The sequence below is a fragment of the Schistocerca nitens genome, chromosome 6, assembly GCF_023898315.1.
Source record: "Schistocerca nitens isolate TAMUIC-IGC-003100 chromosome 6, iqSchNite1.1, whole genome shotgun sequence".
NCBI lineage: Eukaryota > Metazoa > Arthropoda > Insecta > Orthoptera > Acrididae > Schistocerca > Schistocerca nitens.
In genome coordinates this window covers 662534227-662553985 of record NC_064619.1, presented here as the reverse complement: position 1 = coordinate 662553985, position 19759 = coordinate 662534227, and the positions used below count along the sequence as shown (strand labels likewise).

Here is a 19759-nt window from a genome sequence, read left to right as displayed (position 1 = left end):
AAGAATGAGACTGACAGGAGAGCGAAATGGCTAGAGGAGAAATGAATGTAGAAGTGTGTGTAACTAGGTGAAAGGTATACACTGCCTATAGAAAAATTAAAGAACCATTTGGAGAAAAGAGAAGCAGTTGTGTGAATATCAGGATGGCAAACCAATTCTAAACAGAAAAGGCAAAGGTGGAAGGAGAATGCAAAAGATCTCTGCAAGGGAAAAAAATTTGAAGAAAATACTGTAGAAAGAAAAGAGGTAGTAGATGAAGATAAATTGGGTGGTACATTACTGCTAAAAGAATTAGAAACAAGGGTTCTGGAGTAGATGACATTCTTTCAAAATTATTGAGGTCCTCAGGAGAGCCAGCCATGACAAAACTATTTGACGTGGTGTGCAAGATACAGGAGACAGATTAAATACCTTCTGACATCAAGAAGGTGGTGATAATTCCAATCCCAAAGAAGGCAGATGCAGACAGGTGTGGAAAACATTGACATTAATTTTTTAGAGAAGAATAAAAAAAACTGTGGTCAACTTTGAGGAAGATCGGGTTGGGTTCTGGAAAAGTTTAGGAACGTGTCATGCAATATTTGACCCTATGACCTATCTTAGAAGATAAGACTAAAGACATGGGAAGCAGTAGTCGTGAAGGGAGTGAGGTAGGGTTGTAGCCTGTACACAATGTTGTTCAATCTGTACATTGAACAAGCAGTAGAAGACTATCAAGTGTTACTCCACTGCCTTTCAAATTGGCATCTGTAACCTGCAATTCAGCAAACAGAAAGCTGTCCCCACATTCTGGTGCAAGAAACTGTAGAGTCACCACCCTGGAATTAAAGCGAGACTAGTTACCACACGCCCAGCCCCCATAACTGGAACACTGTGGATATAGAATAGTATGAGGACAGACTGTTGCAGTGGTGCTCCAGATTATAGTACATCTGAGCCTGGCACTATGCCACTCCCATGACCTACGCAATCTTACATTGTCCTGTCACAACAGGTTTGGGTTGCGCAACTGTAAATACTGTCCATTGTAGCAGTGCAGTATCTGCCATTGTCCGTAGACAGCTCTAAGAGGTACTGGTAATAAGTGAAAAGCATTAATTGTTCATTCACATATATTGTATTTAATATGTATATTAAAAATATCTCTTTCTTTTTGTCGGTTTCGTGTCGAACGAGCAAGTTCTTGGCGAGGTGTTCCAATGGTGTTTTCCAGATGCAGTGATCAGCAGTGCAGGTCACATAGAAAGGGTGCCAAAGGTTCTTGATGGAGAGAAGTGCTTGGAATCATTATCAAGAACTACTGTGCTGTCTATTGATAGCAAAATGCTCAAATATTGTGAATTATGTATCAATCTTATATCTGCCCTGAAAAATCTTCATATGTAATGATCTATGTAGTATTTATTAGTGTGTGCATAATACAAGTATACCTTCATTAATTTGTGTCAAGTACATCCTGTGAGTAGAGCAAGAAAATAAGTATTTTTTGTATTTACTGGAAGTGATTAATATGGCCCAAGTATATCAGTGAGTGATTGTAAAAGGCATTTCTTTATTTAGGAACTTATTCTGAACAGACAATCAACATTCAAAAACTGCTAGTGAGAGAATATTAATTTGCAAACTGTTACGAACTTCAAGTATTGTTGTTAAGTGTATTGATTCTTTGAGAAGTGACTTATCATTTATTGCATTGAATGAAGTGCTTTAGTTGCATTAATGACATTGTAAGCAGTGATGATTACTTTTCATGAGTCAGTGGTCAGTCCCATAAAAGTAATTCAGTTCACGATTCAAATTAGAATTTGAAACTAGTCATGCACAAACGATTTGATCTTAGAAAATTACCCTTTCACTGGAAGATGCAACAGGGACAGCTTCCATGCATCGTCATGGTAAATGATTTACAGATATCATTTGAGCAGAGGACTGCATAAATGGCGATTTGTGTGGACTTCTTGAAGGCAGTCACCACTAAGTGACCATATTTGTTACTTAAATTGGTAGCATCAGGTTTGTTTCCTTTTACGTAAGACCTCATACACAACATATTTTGGTAGATTGTACAAATACACCTGAAATCAACTGTTTATTCACTACCAATGACTATCAATTTTTATGAAATCTAACAGTCTAATGATACAGTTCAAGATAAAAACAATTTCATAACGTCATAACAGACTCTCAAACAGACTCAACCTTGTTTTTTAGTGTAGAAGTGGTGCATTTGAAAGGAGGACATTTATGTCAAGAAATTATATAATTTCTATTTTTCTAACTAAAATATGAATGTCAAAGTTTTAGCCTTATGCTAGGCACTCAACTCATAAAAAACACAGTTCATTCAATTTGGTACAAGGCATGATATATTAGTAAGAATAACAATACTGTACAGCATAGGTGAGACGAAATACGTAAAACTGACTGTTCAAAATTCCACAGTGTGTATACTGTTCGGAACTGAATTGGAGATCAAATATCTCTTCATAAATACTTGATTTCAGCAATATTTGCTCTGTGCATAATTTCTGATATTGGTGATGAAATTATTAGAAAATTAGTTTACTCTGGATACTTCTGAAGAGTATTACATGATCTGGGCTTCCATTCACTGTTGTCATATGGAATCATTTCCTGGGGCAATTCCACACACAGACAGAAAGTATTCATGGCACAGAAATTTGCAGTAAGTATGATAATTTGTGTCCATCCCCGAACTTCCTGTAGCTATTAGGCACAATGACAGCTTCACAATATTTTTACTAGTTCTTTATGAAGTTTACTGTGAAGAAATACAAAAAAAAAATTAATTCACAAAAATATCTGACCACTTCCATTGTTAATAAAAGGTGGTGGAAGATAGACATACAGAAATAATTTGTGCTTGATGTATCCTTTTATTTTACTGGTGACTTTCTGAATAGATAGTATCTGTAGGGGGTTGGGGATTATATTTACAAAATTTTACTTTAGATTATGATTTTAAAAATCTAATTGTGTAAATGATAGCATTTAGTCACGTCCACACAGACAGAATTTATCTTATTTGTGAACCTATTGACATATTCCACATCATAGCAAGTTGTCACAAATATGGTCCACATTAGCACATGAAAAAAGAACTACCCAGAACTGATATTTGCAACTGCTATGATGCTTTCTCACTATCTTCAGTGACAATACTTCAGGGATTTCTGTATGTCTTATACAGTTTCAACATATTTCAGCTAATAAGAGCCGTTCAAATGTTGACACTAACAAAATAGTGTTAAGTCATACATATTTAAGGATATCCAAGCATAATGTACACCAGGGAAAGGATAGTGTATCTCACCTGTGAAACAAATACTTGTGAAAACTAGTGCAGTTTTATAAATGGTCTAAACAATGAACCCTGGTCAGAAATGCTACCACAAGCCATTTCCAATAATTATAAAAATCTTTGCTGTCAAATTTGCTTTCCAGAAAAAATGAGCAGAGCCCAATCATGAGAGCCACTCAACACAGTACCTGAATCACAACAAGCATTACAAATTACTGTGAAACCTTAAAATGACTCAGTCATCAACTAGAAAGATTGACAAAAGCTCAATCAAATCAGGACTGGCCATTAACATTTCAACACTAGGAAGGATAGTATTTAACAAAATTTTACTTATATTGTGCGCACAACATAGTGTGAAGAATATATAATTAAATTTGTATGTAATTTGAAGGTATACAGAATGCAAAATTTAGTACACACATCAACCACCCCAGGCATCAAACAGTGGTTCCAACCCAGCTGAGCATCGAGTTAAACCTAGCTTGGTGACAGATACGGGCAAATCATTCCCTAGGCCACCAGAGTTCACAAATTGTAGGGCCTGGTGAGTGGTGCATGCTAGTCCTTTGGTAACCCATGGCCAGATGTTTTCAACAGCTGAGAGCTGGAGAATATGTTGGCCAGCTCAAGTCAAACACATTTTGCATCAAAGTAGGTCCACAAATCATGAGAAACAAGTCATTGCAGTATCTTGAGAGAGAATGTAATGGGGTCCTTGAGGATAAGAGACAACCATGGGCATGAACCCACCAGGAAAGTAAGTGATATCCAAATTATCAGCCAAGTACCAGAGGCGATGCTTTTGTGTACCCAACGGCACCACACACTATCAGACCTGATGCTGAGCCCGTATGACAATGACAAATGCAGTATTCCAATGTTCATTCTCATCGGAGCCTCTACACACGGATGTGTGTCATCATGATGTGTATGTAGAACTGGGACTTGTCCAGAAAGACAACATGGTGCTACTTCTGTATGTACTGTTGTTGTCATTGTGCTAACGACTGTCAATGTACCTTTTTCTGCTGCTGCGTCAAGAAAAGTCTTAACAATGGACACAGTGCTACCATTTCATGGTACTTCAGAAGTGAGCATATTGTCCATTTGGATACTTATTTAGATGCAAACAATGTTTCCTGGCTCACAATATGTGATGTGGCAGTACAATCCTGCATGGCTGAGCAAACAGTAATTCTGTCATCTCATGTGCTATTCATGTGGGGGCACTGACCATTGCCATTAACAATAATGTGGTATGATGAAACACCGTCTCTATAGGATATGACCATGCTGCTGACAACATCTGACATGATTATGTTCATGCCTCTTTCACAAGACATAAAACAATCTTCTCAACAAGCAACAAATATTCCAATGTTATTCCTTAAAGAAAAAGTCTGTGTAATCTTGCATTACACACAAAATACAGATGGTGTTGCTCCTACAAATTTTAAGCAGTTGTGTTGAACTGCTGATCATGTGCATATCCAACCATGTAACACACTTCATAGGGATTTGACATTTGTTGCATGTGACTTTCACGGTGTTGCAAGTGTGAATGGCATCAGAGTAAAATATGTAAAGATTTATAAGAAGAAATTTCAAAAAATTAAGAGCAAAGACAAAATTGTTTAGAAATGATCACTTAATGTGACTGTCAGGTAACTGGTCAAACTCTATAAGGGAAACTGTAAAAATGAAACTGCAGTGACAAAGAACAGGAAATCATACTAACAACATAGACAACATTGATGGTTTTTGTTTCTGTCCTCAGTCTGAAGACTGGTTTGATGCAGCTCTCCACACTATCCCAATCCTATGCAAACATCTTCACCTCCAAAGAAACACTGCAACTTACATCCCAGTGAATCTGCTTACTGTATTCAACCCTTGTTCTCACTCTACAAGTTTTATCACTCAACAATTTTTATCGCTCACTTCTCACCATTATCAAACTGATAATTCCTTTATGCGTCAGGATCTGTCCTGATCCCATCTCTTAGTCAAGTTTTCAAAAATGGTTCAAATGGCTCTGTGCACTATGGGACTTAAATTCTGAGGTCATCAGTCCCCTTGAACTTAGAACTACTTAAACCTAACTAACCTAAGGACATCACAAACATCCATGCCCCAGGCAGGATTCGAACCTGCGACCATAGCAGTTGCAGACGGAAGCGCCTAGAACCGCTCGGCCACTATGGCCGGCCAGTCAAGTTTTGCCATAAATTTCTTTTCTCCCACAATTCCATTCAGTGCCTCCTCATTAGTTACCCAGTCTACCCATCCAATCTTCAGCATTCTTCTGTAGCATCACATTTCAGAAGCCTCTATTCTCTTCTTGTCTGAATTGCTTATCATCCACAATTCACTTCTGTATACGGCTACACTTACAACGTGCACTTCAGAACAACTTCCTAAAACTTAAATTTATATGAGATGTTAACAAATTTCTCTTCTATAGAAATACTATTCTTGCTATTCCAACAGTGTACATTTTACATTCTGTCTACATGGTGATTCAAAAAGAAAGACTAGATTTCAAATTTTTATTACAGACAAACTGTGAGATATTGCACATATCCCTAGACAGAGAAAGGTTCAAAGATTAGCACACATACTATACCATACACTCAACATGAGCACAGTGCGTTGCTCGATAAACATCAAAACAGTAGTCCATTTCATACCACACATTAATCAACAGGTCTTTGTTTATTGAATCAACAGCTTTAACAACCTAATTTCTGTGCTCTTCAAGAACATCAGTCATATGTAGGACAACAGCTATCTTGTGCACCCCGACCTTGAGGGAATACTGCACTTGAACAATGGATGGACTTAATGAAAATTCAAACGCACAAAATGATTTCTCTTGTGGTGTGGTCACCATATCACTACAAACAAACTTCAGTGCAGCTGTGTCAAAACTTCGAACCTTCCTCTATCTTGTGATGTGCCTAATGTGTTTATCTTTTATAGTTTGGCTGTATGTAATGAACAATTGAAATCTGTTCTTTATTTTTTAATCAACAGGTACTTCAGCCACCGTCTGATGAAATAGCAAAACCCATAGACTATTTTTAGTGTCTCGTTTCCTACTCTAATCCCATCAGTATCCCCTGATGCAATACAACTACTTTCTAGTCTCCTTGTTTTACTACTGTCAATGTTCTCCACCTTTTCCAGACACTACCAATTCCATTCAACTGTTCTCCCAAGTCATTTGCAATTTCTGACAGAATCATAATATCAACACCAGGCCTTAAAGTTTTTATTTTTTCTCTCAGTACTTCAATTTATTCTCCAAATTTTTAATTGTATAGTAGGGTCAGGATGGCTTTAGTGTTAATGAACAGGCTAAAGGCCACAATGCTGGTGCAGGATCGTCAGAGGGCAGACAATACAGTGAACGACATGGTCGGCCATCGTAAAGCCACAGGAGCAGTGAAAAAGCAATGGGCTATTCATCTCTATCAATACGTCAGTCAAGACTATCGATTTGCTGCACTCAGCTCCCAGCAGTGGGAGCCAAGCGAGGCGGCTGAGCTGACAGTGGCAAAACCAGGTGGTAGCCACAGTAGCCCCACTTATCAGGATGCAGTGGCACAGCCTTGTGTTGTAACAATATCCCAGTAGTGCCCCATCAGATGCCAGATCAACACAGCCAGCCCAGCACCGGTCGCATCAAGTTGAAGCGAAGAGGAGAGGCACACAGCACCCAAGAACTGTGGAACCCTATGTAAGATGCAGTGGCAACAGTCCACAGATGCAAGTGTGCCATAGCAGAGGGTGTGCATACGGACAGGTAGTGGCTCGGCAGCAAGTCAGGTGCCTTTAAGTCGGCTGAAGTCAGCCAGCAAATGGTCTCCTGGTGGAAGGCACCAATTCAGATCCTGGCAGCATCAGGACTAGTCACAGCCCATAAGACTTGCAGCTAGTGAAAGCAGAGTCTAGTAGCAGTGGATGACCCACATCAGATTACCTAATTGTCTTAGAGTATGTGGTAACCCAATGTGCTTTTAGTTTGCAGAACACTTCCTTTTTATATTACAGACCATGCCACATGTAGACTCATCTATATAATCTTCAACAAAGTGTGCACTTGCATCTCCCGTGATGCTTCACCAATCCAGTCTATCTCTCCACTGCTGATTCTTCATAAGTATGACTGCTATACAAATAATACTGTGCAAAATCTTCTCTTATTTGATTTCGGCTTCTCATTAATAGCAAACAGAAACGTTCTCTTGAAGAAGTAGTGTGAACGTGCTAAATATTGCACAATCTCCTCATGATACGAGTTTTGTTATATTCCTGTGCCCCTGTTAACTGTGAATAGGTTAAATAATTCTTCAGATATCAAGCATGGCCATTAACCTACATAGAAGAGAACAGAGTGTGTCACAAGGTTAATGCAGGTCACCATTGAAGGGTAAAATTGTAAGCATTCCCTTAAATACGATGACGCTTCACATCAGCAATTGATTTGGATATAAGTATGTAATCAGTCAGTTTTTTATTTTTATTTTTGATACAGTGTGTTGTACTATTAACTAGCTTTCAAGCTGCAGCAGGCTCATCAGATAGGGGTGTTACACTTAGTCCATGATGTAATGTTCCTGTAGCACCTCCATCACATGAGCGTGTAGTGGCTTGGAAATTGGTTTCTGATACAATAAATCATATCAAAAATCAAAAAAAAGTGACTAGTTGTGTATTCATAGCCAAATACATCACAGATTTAAATCACAGTTAAATTTGTCATCTATAATCGATATACTGAAATTTATGGTAAACTGTTGGTTCACTGTACCTTCGCTGATGGAGTTTGGTGGAAGCTGTGACGGCGTAGGGTCGGAGCTAAAGGTTGGGAAACAATCACAAAGATATAAAATAATAAATACTTAATTAGTAATGTGAGCAGTCTCATTATTTCATTATGAAAAAATGACTACTGTTGTATAGTCTGTCTGTTAACTCGAGAGCGAGCAGCGCTTTTGGTGGGGAAGTGGACTTTCTGGAAGAACGCTGCCACCAGCCTACAGGGGCACCCAAAATCTGTTGCCTGTTACCTGTCTAGCAGTGTAGATCGGCATGCAGTGATATGCGTCGTTTCTGTTCGTGGGCTCATAGTTGCCAGTGTCAGTGAGTTAACTTTGTATACTTACTGATGTACTTCGATATCTGGAAGTGATGGGTAATTGTCTAGCATTGCAAGAAAATGTGCAGAATATGAAGAAGAGGTGGTATTTGGGGAGTAACGAGCGTTCGGTCGTCTCTAATGTTATTACAGCGTGTATTAAAGAGGCGACTCAAAAAGAACTGTTGGCTAATATTACCAGTCCCAATCAAAGGGCCGCAATTTATGCAAACATCAGCCTCACCTAATAGGACGCATAAGTAACGAATGGAAAAATAAGCCGCATGATGTACTGGAATTGCCACAAAGGAAAACTAATAATTTTGGTAGGAAACCCACCGTTATACAGTTTCAAAATCACATAAAACCTTTGATGCTTATGGAACACTGAATCTCTGTCTCGGTCACTATACACCTGATTCTAAGACATATTGCTCAAAACGTGCACAATAGATATTCTAAACACCGCTGAAATTTCCTTCGGAAAATGTACACCAATTCTGGACTTTTAAGCAGAAAGCTTGGCATACGAGGTGCGCTCGTATATTAATTTTTATTTTTTGGCAAGAACTTTATTTGTTAATCTACAGGAATGTTATCCTCTTCAAAATATTCCCCATTACATACTATACACTTATGCCAGTGCTTTTTCCAATTCCTGAAACACATTAGGAACTGTTTCTTCAGGATAGTTTATAGGTCTCTTAACTGTGCATTTTTAATCTCATCCATGCTTGTAAAACAGCTGTCCTTTAAGGCCTGCTTTGAAATGTTTATACCACTTGTCTGCCCTTGGTTTACTCATAACAGCCTCACCAAAACCAATATTTACCATTTTTAAAAATTTCATACACTTTATTCCATTCTTATAACAAAATTTAATAAAGATTCTCTAATTTATTTTTATACAAAACAAATAATCGTTGATGCTACCAAAACACATGTAACCTTTCTGACAGCTGACAACAGCGTAAATACCCAATATGCATAACACTGCACACATACTTTTGAGGCATGTTTAAAAGACAGTGACAAAAAAGTAGTGCAGATCGGACTAATACAACACACAAAATTATAAGTTTCTGCTTACTTTTTAAACACCCTTTGTGTTTTCAATAATTGTTAAGGTTCAATGCAGTCCTTCAAAGAAAACTTCTACCTTTTAGTAGAAACACAAAATAAGAACAAGCCTTAAATTCTACGGACTGATTGCATTATATGGGGTTTGTTTTACGAACAGCAATAGAGGAACATGCATTCACATGAACATGCATTTGGTTCTGTGTTTGTAGTAGAATCCTGACTTCCGTTCTTAGGTTAATATTATTTACTCTATAATGTTGTGTTTTGGAAGAATCTATCGTTTTTTTGTATTCCTTATGGTCTTAATGCATTTGTCTAAAAATAAACACAGCTGAAAAATAATGCATAAAGATCAGAGGATCATCCTGTACATGGCATCGCCACAGATTTGAAGCGCGCACCGTGGCAGGGCCGGTACTATGTTGTGAACCAGCCTGTAGAAGCGCCTTGTGACGTCGCTGGGTTGGTAGAGTGGGGACTCACTTGCTCGCTCTTCAGTTTACCGACAGACTATATTTTCAGGTTAGGCTTTCACATCTCATCAATGGCCTCAAATCGTTGTCTGTCTGAAGCATCATTGATATATTTAAACTCGAGATAACCCGAAGGAGTAAGAACTGTGTGTGGAAAGCTGTAGAATCTGAAATTAAAGTTTCAGAGTTATCTCAAAAGCCGCAGCTGCCATATGGGATCATGCACTGCACAAGACAGAAATCAGCCTCAAGACAGCCACTGAAACAACATTGTATTACTGGCTTTAGATCTGTCTTGAACAATGTACTTACTGGCCATATCTCTCCTGGTAATGCTCCAAAATTGGTCTACTTATATCACAGAGGATAGTGAATAGGATCTCAAGTATGTCTTTTGTTTCTTGTTCCATAATTATGTGCTTCGATAACACATTTCAGGAATCCTCCTTTCAGCATTATGTAATGCAATTTTGTGTATGTATCCTCTCACTTTTGTCACAGAGCTAGCATCCAGTACGCAGCACACATGTAATCTGCAGTATTTGAAAGCTTCCTTACAGCAATAAGAGTTGATCTAATACTGACATTCAGTTCCTTGGGCAAAACCAGTTCTCACAAATTATGGCATTAGTTCGTCCATTATTCTACGAGGGCACTCTCACCCTCTCTCTTGTGTTTTTAATTGTACAAACAACCATTAATTTTGTAGAATAATTACATCATTTTAAAGATTGAAGAATGCTTTATTTTTTTATACAATCCCCATTTTGGTTGATGCATTTTTGTAGGCAGCTATAGCATTTTTACAATGCCCATGTCATACAAGCTCGCTGCCATTTCCCTCAGGTAATGTTGAACCTTGCCTTTCACCTCATATTCGATAAATGTTCCTTCAAGTTAAGGAACAAGTGGTAGTTGCTCAGTGCCAGGCCCACACTGTGTGATGTGTGGGTGATGATATTCCAACTAAAGTTTTGCAGAGATACAGTTTGACCGGCAGCATGTGGGCAAGTGTTGTTGTGGAGAATACGTATGGCCTTGTTAAATGTGCCTCTTCTCCGGTTCTGAATTGTCCTGTTTTTTTCTCCAATGTTTCACAGTATCTGTCAGCATTTCTTATTGTCCCAGCAGGCAAAAAGTCGACCTCCTTCTGGTCCCAAACCACAATTCCCATGACTTTACTGACCGACTGTTTGGTTGAATTTTTGCTGCGTGGGTGAAGAGTGATGGTGTCATTCATGTGATCATTGTTTTGTCTCACGTGTAAAGCAGAATGCCCAGCTTCTGTCGCCTGCAATAATATAGCCAAGGTATTTGTCCTTTTTGTCTGAATAGCGGTGAAGAAATTCCTGGGAGGAATCAGCTTGTTGCTGATTCTGGTTTTCTGTCAGTATACACATTACTCATCTTGCACACACCTCCCTGTATCACATTTTCTCTGTTAAAAACCTGTGGATGGTGCTTCGGGGAGCCTCACGGAATAAAATGCAGAGAGCATCCACGATGATCCTCTTATCTTTATGCATTATTTCTTCAACCTTTGTGACTGTCTTGTTGGAAATTGATGGCCTGCTACTCCTTTCTTCATCATGAATTTCAGTACAACTGACTAAAATCTCTACACCACTTGTGAATGTTTTTGACAGCTGTGCACATCTGTCCATACATTTCCGTCTGTTGGCAATGAACAACTGGTTTAATGACCCTTGTGTTAAAAAAATCAAATAACTGCACAAACTTCAAACTTGATGGTAACAATAAATGTGAACTCTTTTGAAGGGCTGCCCAGCCAAGACAGAGCATCTAAATGAAGTGAACATGGAGTCATTTGGGATTGGAGGAATCACAACAGTGTGACCAACAGCTGCACAACAGTTTCTCCATGTCACCGATGTTTCAGAGACCTCTCTCTCTCTCTCTCTCTCTCCACACTGAGCTAATCTGAGTGTTATGCATTGACAAGTAATATGTCTGTTTTTGTTCCACTCCCTTCAGTGAATATCTTAAGGTTGTATTCCTGCTAACCAACAATATCTTATATCTAATTTCTGTTTTACTGCTAAAGGCATCACTATTTTTTTTTCTACTGTGTTTCTCATTGTACAGGCAGTTCTGTCTGTGAAGATACAATTAAATCTTCCCTTGGTAGATGTTTGAAGCTGATAAAATGTTTCTTTAATGTAATGCTGTGAATATGCTGTTACTCTTTGAAAGACACTAATAATATGGGAGTTAGTTGAGATTTTTTGGGAAAAATACTAAACTTCCATTAATGGTATAGTTTGTAATGAAGTCGTCAGATGTCAAAAGCAAGGAGCTGAATTGCTGGTCCACCATTATGTTGCTGCACTGTGTGCATCCTGGTGTCCTTATAGTCAGTCATGGCATCATTGTATATTGTGTTTGGAGCAATGACTCTGTTCTGTTGGGGTGCAGAGAAGTGATTACTGCCTTGTGTGCTGGTGCCTTTACCCCCAATTTCAGTGCCAAATAATCACTCTTCCTTTACAAAGTGAAAAGGTTATTGCTGACCAGTCTCTGCTGTCCTTTTCAGCCTTCTACATTGGCAAGGTTACCACTAAATTATCAATTAGGATGAATGGGCATAGGCATAGGGTATATACTGGGAACTCGCAATATCCTGTTGCAGGACATGCTCTACAACATGACATTTGTGACCTTCGGCGCCTGTTAACCACACGCATCCTCTGAATTTTTCCCCAGATACCAGTTTCTCGGAACTCCCCGGGTGGTAACTAGCACTACAACATTACCTTGGTTCTCACCACCCACCTGACCCTAATTTACATTAATTTCTTCCGTCTCAGCTTTTCTTCACTGTAAACTACTCTTTGCTTCACTCCATTTCAGTTTTTATCATCTTTGTCTTTCCTGTCTATTTTTCACTGCCCACTCCCACCTCTGTTATGTACAATGCACTTAGCTTCTCACTCTTATTAACGTGTTCACGATGTTCTAGTAGTAATCTCTGTCTTGCATATTACCCTGTCTTCCACCTTTAAGCTCTCAAGTTTTCAAATCTCGTCCGATGCAGTCCCCAACAATCAGTCTTTCCTTCTCATCCCGTATGGTAAGTCTCCCCTGACCTGCAGTTCTGGGTGACTTTTCCAAGATCTACCCCTTTCCCTAGACCTCTCCAGTCCTTTTCCTTCACCCTTCTTCCCTCCCCTTCAGCCCTTCTGCCTGAAGGAGGAGCCATTGGCTCCAAAAGCTTGCTAATCACAACAGTGTGTGTTCTGCTGCTGCTTGGTGAGCAGATTTTTTATATATCCAATTAAATAATTTTGTACGTCAGTTTGGATGATGTGGACTGATCACATCTTAGTATATTTTGGGTTCATTCTCTTTGCTTATGATCTTTCGTGAACTGTTTTTGGTTTGTACGCAATTGATGTCCAAAGAGCCCTTGGCAGCAGCAAATGGTGACACATTTTCTGATGTAGTTGGTGTTTTTGGAAAATTTATTATTTGTCTGCCTACTAGTGTGGTCTGTGTACACACCAGCCTAAATGTTCCAAGCTGATGATCATAGATAAAATTTTCTCACTTGGTCACTGGATATTTCCAACTTTGCAACTGTATTGACACATAATGTGAGTTCAGAACACTAATGACAAACATAAACATTGTGAGAGACTAGAGAGAGGCATGTGTTTTTCTAACTGATTGTATATTTGAGCATCAGACCTTTAGCTTTTCTTCTTGTTTTGCTGGTGTTATACTTTCCACAAATAACATGTTACCTTCAAATTAACTTGGAGATAAGTATATTCTAGTATTTTTCAACAACAAAACATTAAAAAACGGTGTAGTTTGTAAAAGGTATTGTCTGTAAAAATTTTAGTCTTCAGATACCTACAAGTTATTATTCTAGTGCCTTATAGTGGCCTCAGTTATTAAAATATTTTATTGCACAGTGTAAGATTCCATTCTATTGCTTGTAATGTCTGTAGAAAACCCGTGAAAATTGTATTTGTGTCATGTCATTGCTATTAACAGCAGACTTCACCAGAACAATGTTTCTATTTTATAGAGACTGACATTAGATTCCCACTATTCGTATTCATCGAAGAGATACTGTTAGTTGTCTGATTATTAACTTGACTTATCATAGTAGCACTATCAGTCCTACATACTGTAATAAAATTTCAATCATCTCTGAATGTACTTCAATTTTTTGTTGCAGTTGCAGCCTGGCTGTTCAGCTTTCCAAAGTACGAGAAAGTGTTCTCATCATATCTACAGATCCTGCACATAATATATCAGATGCTTTTGATCAGAAGTTCTCTAAAGTTCCCACCAAGGTTAAAGGATTTGACAACTTGTTCGCAATGGTAATAAGAAAATGTAACACCATGGGACAGATAATTCAAGAGTATGTGCATCTCATTGAATGTGGTTTATGTGATTTTGTCTTCTGATACTGCATGACAGTTTTACTATTCCAACAATTTTTCAAGGCAAATGATGCTTTAACTGAGGTATAATTTTTCAGATAGAACATCAAAAGACCTTTTCAGTTGAAGCAAAACATATTTGTTTGTGTAAAATCCTTCTAGTGCAACTGTATTAGTTAAATTGGCACTGGGGAAAGAGAACTTTTGTTGCTAAACAGTGCACAATAATAACTAAGTAACTGTTCATAACTTTTAAGAAAAATTTACAGAGAAAATTGTGAAGGGAGAAAGTATGACTGAATATTTGAGTGCAACTTGATCTTTAAAAGCTGTTGGCTTTATAGTTGACAGCTGAGAGATAGAATTTATGGGATGAACTGTGATTTGAAGTGAGTGCTTATTGGCCTGTATTAACAGATAAGTGTCACAGTAAGAAAAAGAGATGTCAGTTCAAGTAATTCTCAAGTAACAGAGGGCAGTGGTGTTATTGCTTAGTGAGGACTTAAAGGAATACTAAGAGAGTTTGTTCAAGAATCCTTCCATATTTTCTCTGTATGCCCCTGCATTCTATTTTAAATAATAGAAAAACTTAAGCACATGAAAATATAAATAAAATTTTCTTGTAATAACCGATTCTCTATAAGTGGACTCTCGTTGCATTTAGATGAAGCACTGTATATGCAGTTCTGTACTGCACAAGGGCTGAGCATACCATTAGAAATAATTGACAAGAGTAAATCAATAAATGAAGCAAAATTTTCTGGTTGTTACATGTTCATATTGATAAGAATCTGAACTGGAAGTAACATGCTGCAGAGCTTTTTATACTTCCAAACTCATCCTCTAATGTCTTATGGCATCATATTTTGGGAGTATCTTCTCATTGAACAAGAAAGTGTTTGTTGCACAGGATTGTGTGTTTGGATAATACACTGATGGAAAAAAATTGCAGCACTAAAAAATAATTAATGTAGAGTAATGAAATTTGGGGAATACATTGGTGTACATTGCGCTTGCTTGTACATGCTATGATTACCCAACTTACTCATTCTGCATCAGGGCAAAAAATGCTCTATGGTACATGCAAATAACTAAACCAAACAGTTTTATTAGATTGTATTAGTAAGTGAACAAGCATTTACATAGAAAACTGGGTAATACGTTTCTGTGGATTTCTTCAGATGATCTGGTCCAGAACTTCGATAGGATATAATAACTTTCAGATAATATCTCTAGAGTTTGCAATATTTTGATGGCGTACATGTGTGTTGCTTCAGTAGACGATGGTAGCTATTGGTAGAAAACCCACAACAATCAACACTGTTACCTGAAGATGAGCAGATGCTGTAGAAGTACTTTGAAGTTATGGCAATGCCATATAGTGCAAAACTCAGAGCCTTAGTGGCATTTATTGCTGGGAAAGTCTTAAATGTCATGTTATATCTAGTTTTTCTCTGCAAAAATATAAGCTGTTAAATTTAGTGCAAAAACAGGATTCAGTAACCATTAGTAGGGAACATACTGATTATAGTTCAGAGAATTGTGAAGTAGACATATGTAAAACTATCTAGAGAAGGAAGGTCGTGAATTCATAACAGAAAAAAATCTAATTTGGGTTCCTAGCACATTTATATTGATAGGCCTTGTAAATATGGCATGCCCTTGCTTCCTCCAACATGTAATTTAACCTTTTGCCAGTTTTATTGTAGCTATAACTTCTTCCACTGAAACATTTCTTATCATGGCTGGTATGTCAGTACCACAGTAATGTTTCTCAGTAGGGCTGATGGGAAATTCTTATGTTCAGGAGAAAGACTTATCCATTTGTCTTCCATTGTACAAGGTGGGTTATTGAGCGGTATTTTCGGTTCCAATAATCCTATCCATATATCCTCTTGAGCTATTAAATTAGAGGTACCTAACAATATCAGTGAGCAGCAGAAGTGGTGGTTTGAAAGGCAAGTAATGAACCCCCCAACAGCTTTCAACTTTTTTGTAAGTACGTGCATAGTGAGCATGGATCCCCAGGCTGTTGCTGTATGTGCTGCAGTTTTACTCTGGTAGCCAGTCCATGTGGGGCATTGTCAGGTACCCCTGACCACGCAAGGATTGCACTATTGATGCCCGAGCTGTCACCTCCCCACACATGCCAAGGAGTAGGTGCCTGTCCATTTGAGGGTACCCCTCCGGGCACTGGCCATCATATCAGCCTTTGCTCTGGCTAGGTGGCACTAGTGGGGAGAACCCTTATTTGGAATAGGTGGCATCATGATGATATTTGGTGCTGTAAAATGACCAAAATTATCAGACAGTGGCCAGGAGATGCCAGCAGTCTCTTCAGACGTATTAAAAACCAGTGCAGATCATTACAACCCTAGGAACTTGCCCTTCTTGGCCATGTAATCGCAACTTGCACGCACTTACTCTCAGTACCTGAACAGATGCAGTCTCTCTACTCTCCACTAAGCAGATGTTCTTAGTGGAGAGCAATAAAAATGTTTTTAGCAAAATCTTTTCCCTTAGTAAATTATGAAGCTGTTCTGTCTATCGTAGTTAAGGCACTATCCTACACAGTTATCTGTAAACAACTTGATGACGTGCCTGTTACCATAACACCACATACGAACCTAAAAGTGGTACAGGGATTAATTTTTAACTAGTATCAAATGCTGCAGATGGATGAAATACTACACGGAAATTGAAGAAGCAAGGGATCCATTTCATACATCAAGTACATTGGTGCCCGCCAGACATCGTGGTTGACACAGGCACATTCATCTTTGCATTCCACTGGGATTTACTTCCAGAGAAGATCAATATATAATTTTACCGCTGTGGTTTGATGCTGTATTTCCCACCTTATGTAGTGCTTTAAATGCCAGTGCATTGGGCATATGTTTTCCCAGTGAACAGGTGATCCAATTTGTGGAGACTGTGGCCGACCACTTCATGAAAATTCGTATTGCGGGCTACCACCACCACTGTCAATGTGGGAATGACTACACTTCTCTACCCATGAAGTGTGCTCACCTAATTTAAGGAATGTAAAATCCAGGAATTAAAGCTCACAGATCACCTCTCCTAATTTGAAGCTTGGAAAGTGTACTATTTTTGTATCCAGTCTCAGTGACATTGACTTTCGTCGCTACTCTGGTCAGACCAGTGGCAATACTTGGCATATTTACTCACTTGATGTCGATCTCTGTTAGTCACACAAACTTGTCCATGGGGGTGATAGGCCCTCGCCTCTTGCAGTCCTTGCAGCACCATCTTCAAGAACTGCTTCCCACACCCAGCAAGAGAAGCAGCATCATCCTCCATTGTCTACTGGTGTCAGGGCTCCCTTTTGGGAACTTTCTCCTCTGAAATACACAGATCAGTAACCCAACACTAACCAATAGCTGAAGAAGCCACACACCTTGGATCCCAGGGCTGCCCACTCTTCTTTCATTCTGACACCCATAATGGATAAGCCATCATAAGATTGTCAACTGCCAAAAGTTGTAAATAAGAGAAAGAAAAAAATCTCGGGAGAAGGCTACTCTGACACTAGAGGCACCAGATCTCTCATGTTGGTGGACTCCGAACCAATTTTCATTGAAACTCTGTTGATTCATTGTTGATGTAGGACAGCAGCTGGTCAAATACTTACCAAGGGAAATTGCCAAACAGCCATATGTTTTGAAAAGTTAGTTTATTTAGGCAGCCAGTTTCTGCATCTCATCTGCGTCCTCAGGCCCCTATGCACTCCATGTACAGATAATCAGATATATCATACTTGCATAACTGGAGCCATCAACATCTGGATTCCGTGAATTCGTTTTTAGTGTTTACTTTGAAGACTTGACAACTAATATGGTTGTTTGGCAGTTTACTTTGGTAAATGTTCATTGATGATGTTCCACCTACACCATTGACAGAGACCTGAGAGAGACTGTGGAGAGCGGTCTGTACATTGGGTTGTACAGATGTAATTAGTAAGTGGGTTTTCCTCCATACCATGTTGGAAGCCATAGCATTGTGACTGCAGACAACTCCAGAAATCACCTTTTGTAATATTTATTTACCTCCCGGCAGGGGGCATTTTCTTTAGATGATCATCTTATTGCAACCACTTCCCCTTGCCCCCTCTCTGCTTTTCTCCTACTTGATGTAGGAATACGTACCACCTCCTGTGGGGATGTAACACTTCATTTGGTAGAGGCCTTCTGATTGACCACCTTCTTTCTAATCTTGATCTTCCTCTTCCCAGTGACAGTACTCTACCCATTCTAGTGATGCCTACGGCAGCTATCGACCTGACATCATCACTTGTGCCACTGGATCTGTTGTTTCCCTTTCTGCAGGCACACTATGTCACTGGCCGATGTGGTAGACTAAAGATATTCCAATAGTTATTAAGGATCATTGAAGGACCCTGGAACACTTCAAGTGACATCCTTCACAGACCACCCCATAACTTTTAAGCGACTTTGTGCTAAGGCAAGATATCTAAGCAGACACAGTAGGAAAGAATGATTGGAGTGAATGGAGTTGAACTGGTTCTGCATTTTCTCTGTGAAAATTGTTTTTATTCTCAGATATAACATTTGAGGCTTATCGTAGCTGTTCTAGTGTTAGTGTGTGTGTGTGTGTGTGTGTGTGTGTGTGTGTGTGTGTGTCTGTGTTCGCATGAGGTTATCCCTCTTTCATTCTGTTTTAATTACTTTTAGGTGTGTTAGTCCTTTTGTACTGCCACTCTGTTTTCTTTTTAAGGGGTAGCACTCCAGTGAATGATAGGTGCTGTTATCGTCTTTAACACTTTGTCTATAACAGATTGAGGGTGGGCCAGCCCTCAACGTATGCAAAGCCCTAGAGGACCCGCCTGGGCTCCAACCACCTATTGACCTGATTATTTCTTTCACCTTATTTTACACTACTGGCCATTAAAATTGCTACGCCAAGAAGAAATGGAAATGACAAATGGGTATTCATTGGACAAATATATTATACTAGAACTGACATGTGATTATATTTTCACGCAGTTTGGGTGCATAGATCCTGAGAAATCAGCACCCAGAACAACCACCTCTGGCCTTAATAATGGCCTTGATATACCTGGGCATTGAGTCAAACAGAGCTTGGATGGCGTGTACAGGTACAGCTGCCCATGCAGCTTCAACACGATACCACAGTTCATCAAGAGTAGTGACTGGCGTTTTGTGATGAGCCAGTTGCTCGGCTACCATTGGCCAGACGTTTTCAATTGGTGAATGATCTGTAGAATGTGCTGGCCAGGGCAGCAATCGAACATTTTCTGTATCCAGAAAGGCCCGTA

At 39.0% G+C, this 19759-nt stretch overlaps 1 protein-coding gene across 1 annotated transcript in view; it reads left to right on the top strand.

The window, feature by feature from the left end:
• LOC126262870 (ATPase ASNA1 homolog) overlaps positions 1–19759 on the top strand; it is a 91154-nt gene that overhangs the window by 8702 nt on the left and 62693 nt on the right. The window contains exon 2 of the mRNA XM_049959736.1: positions 14232–14379. Within this exon, the coding sequence (XP_049815693.1) occupies positions 14232–14379 (148 nt within the window). The remainder of the gene's footprint in view (positions 1–14231; positions 14380–19759) is intronic.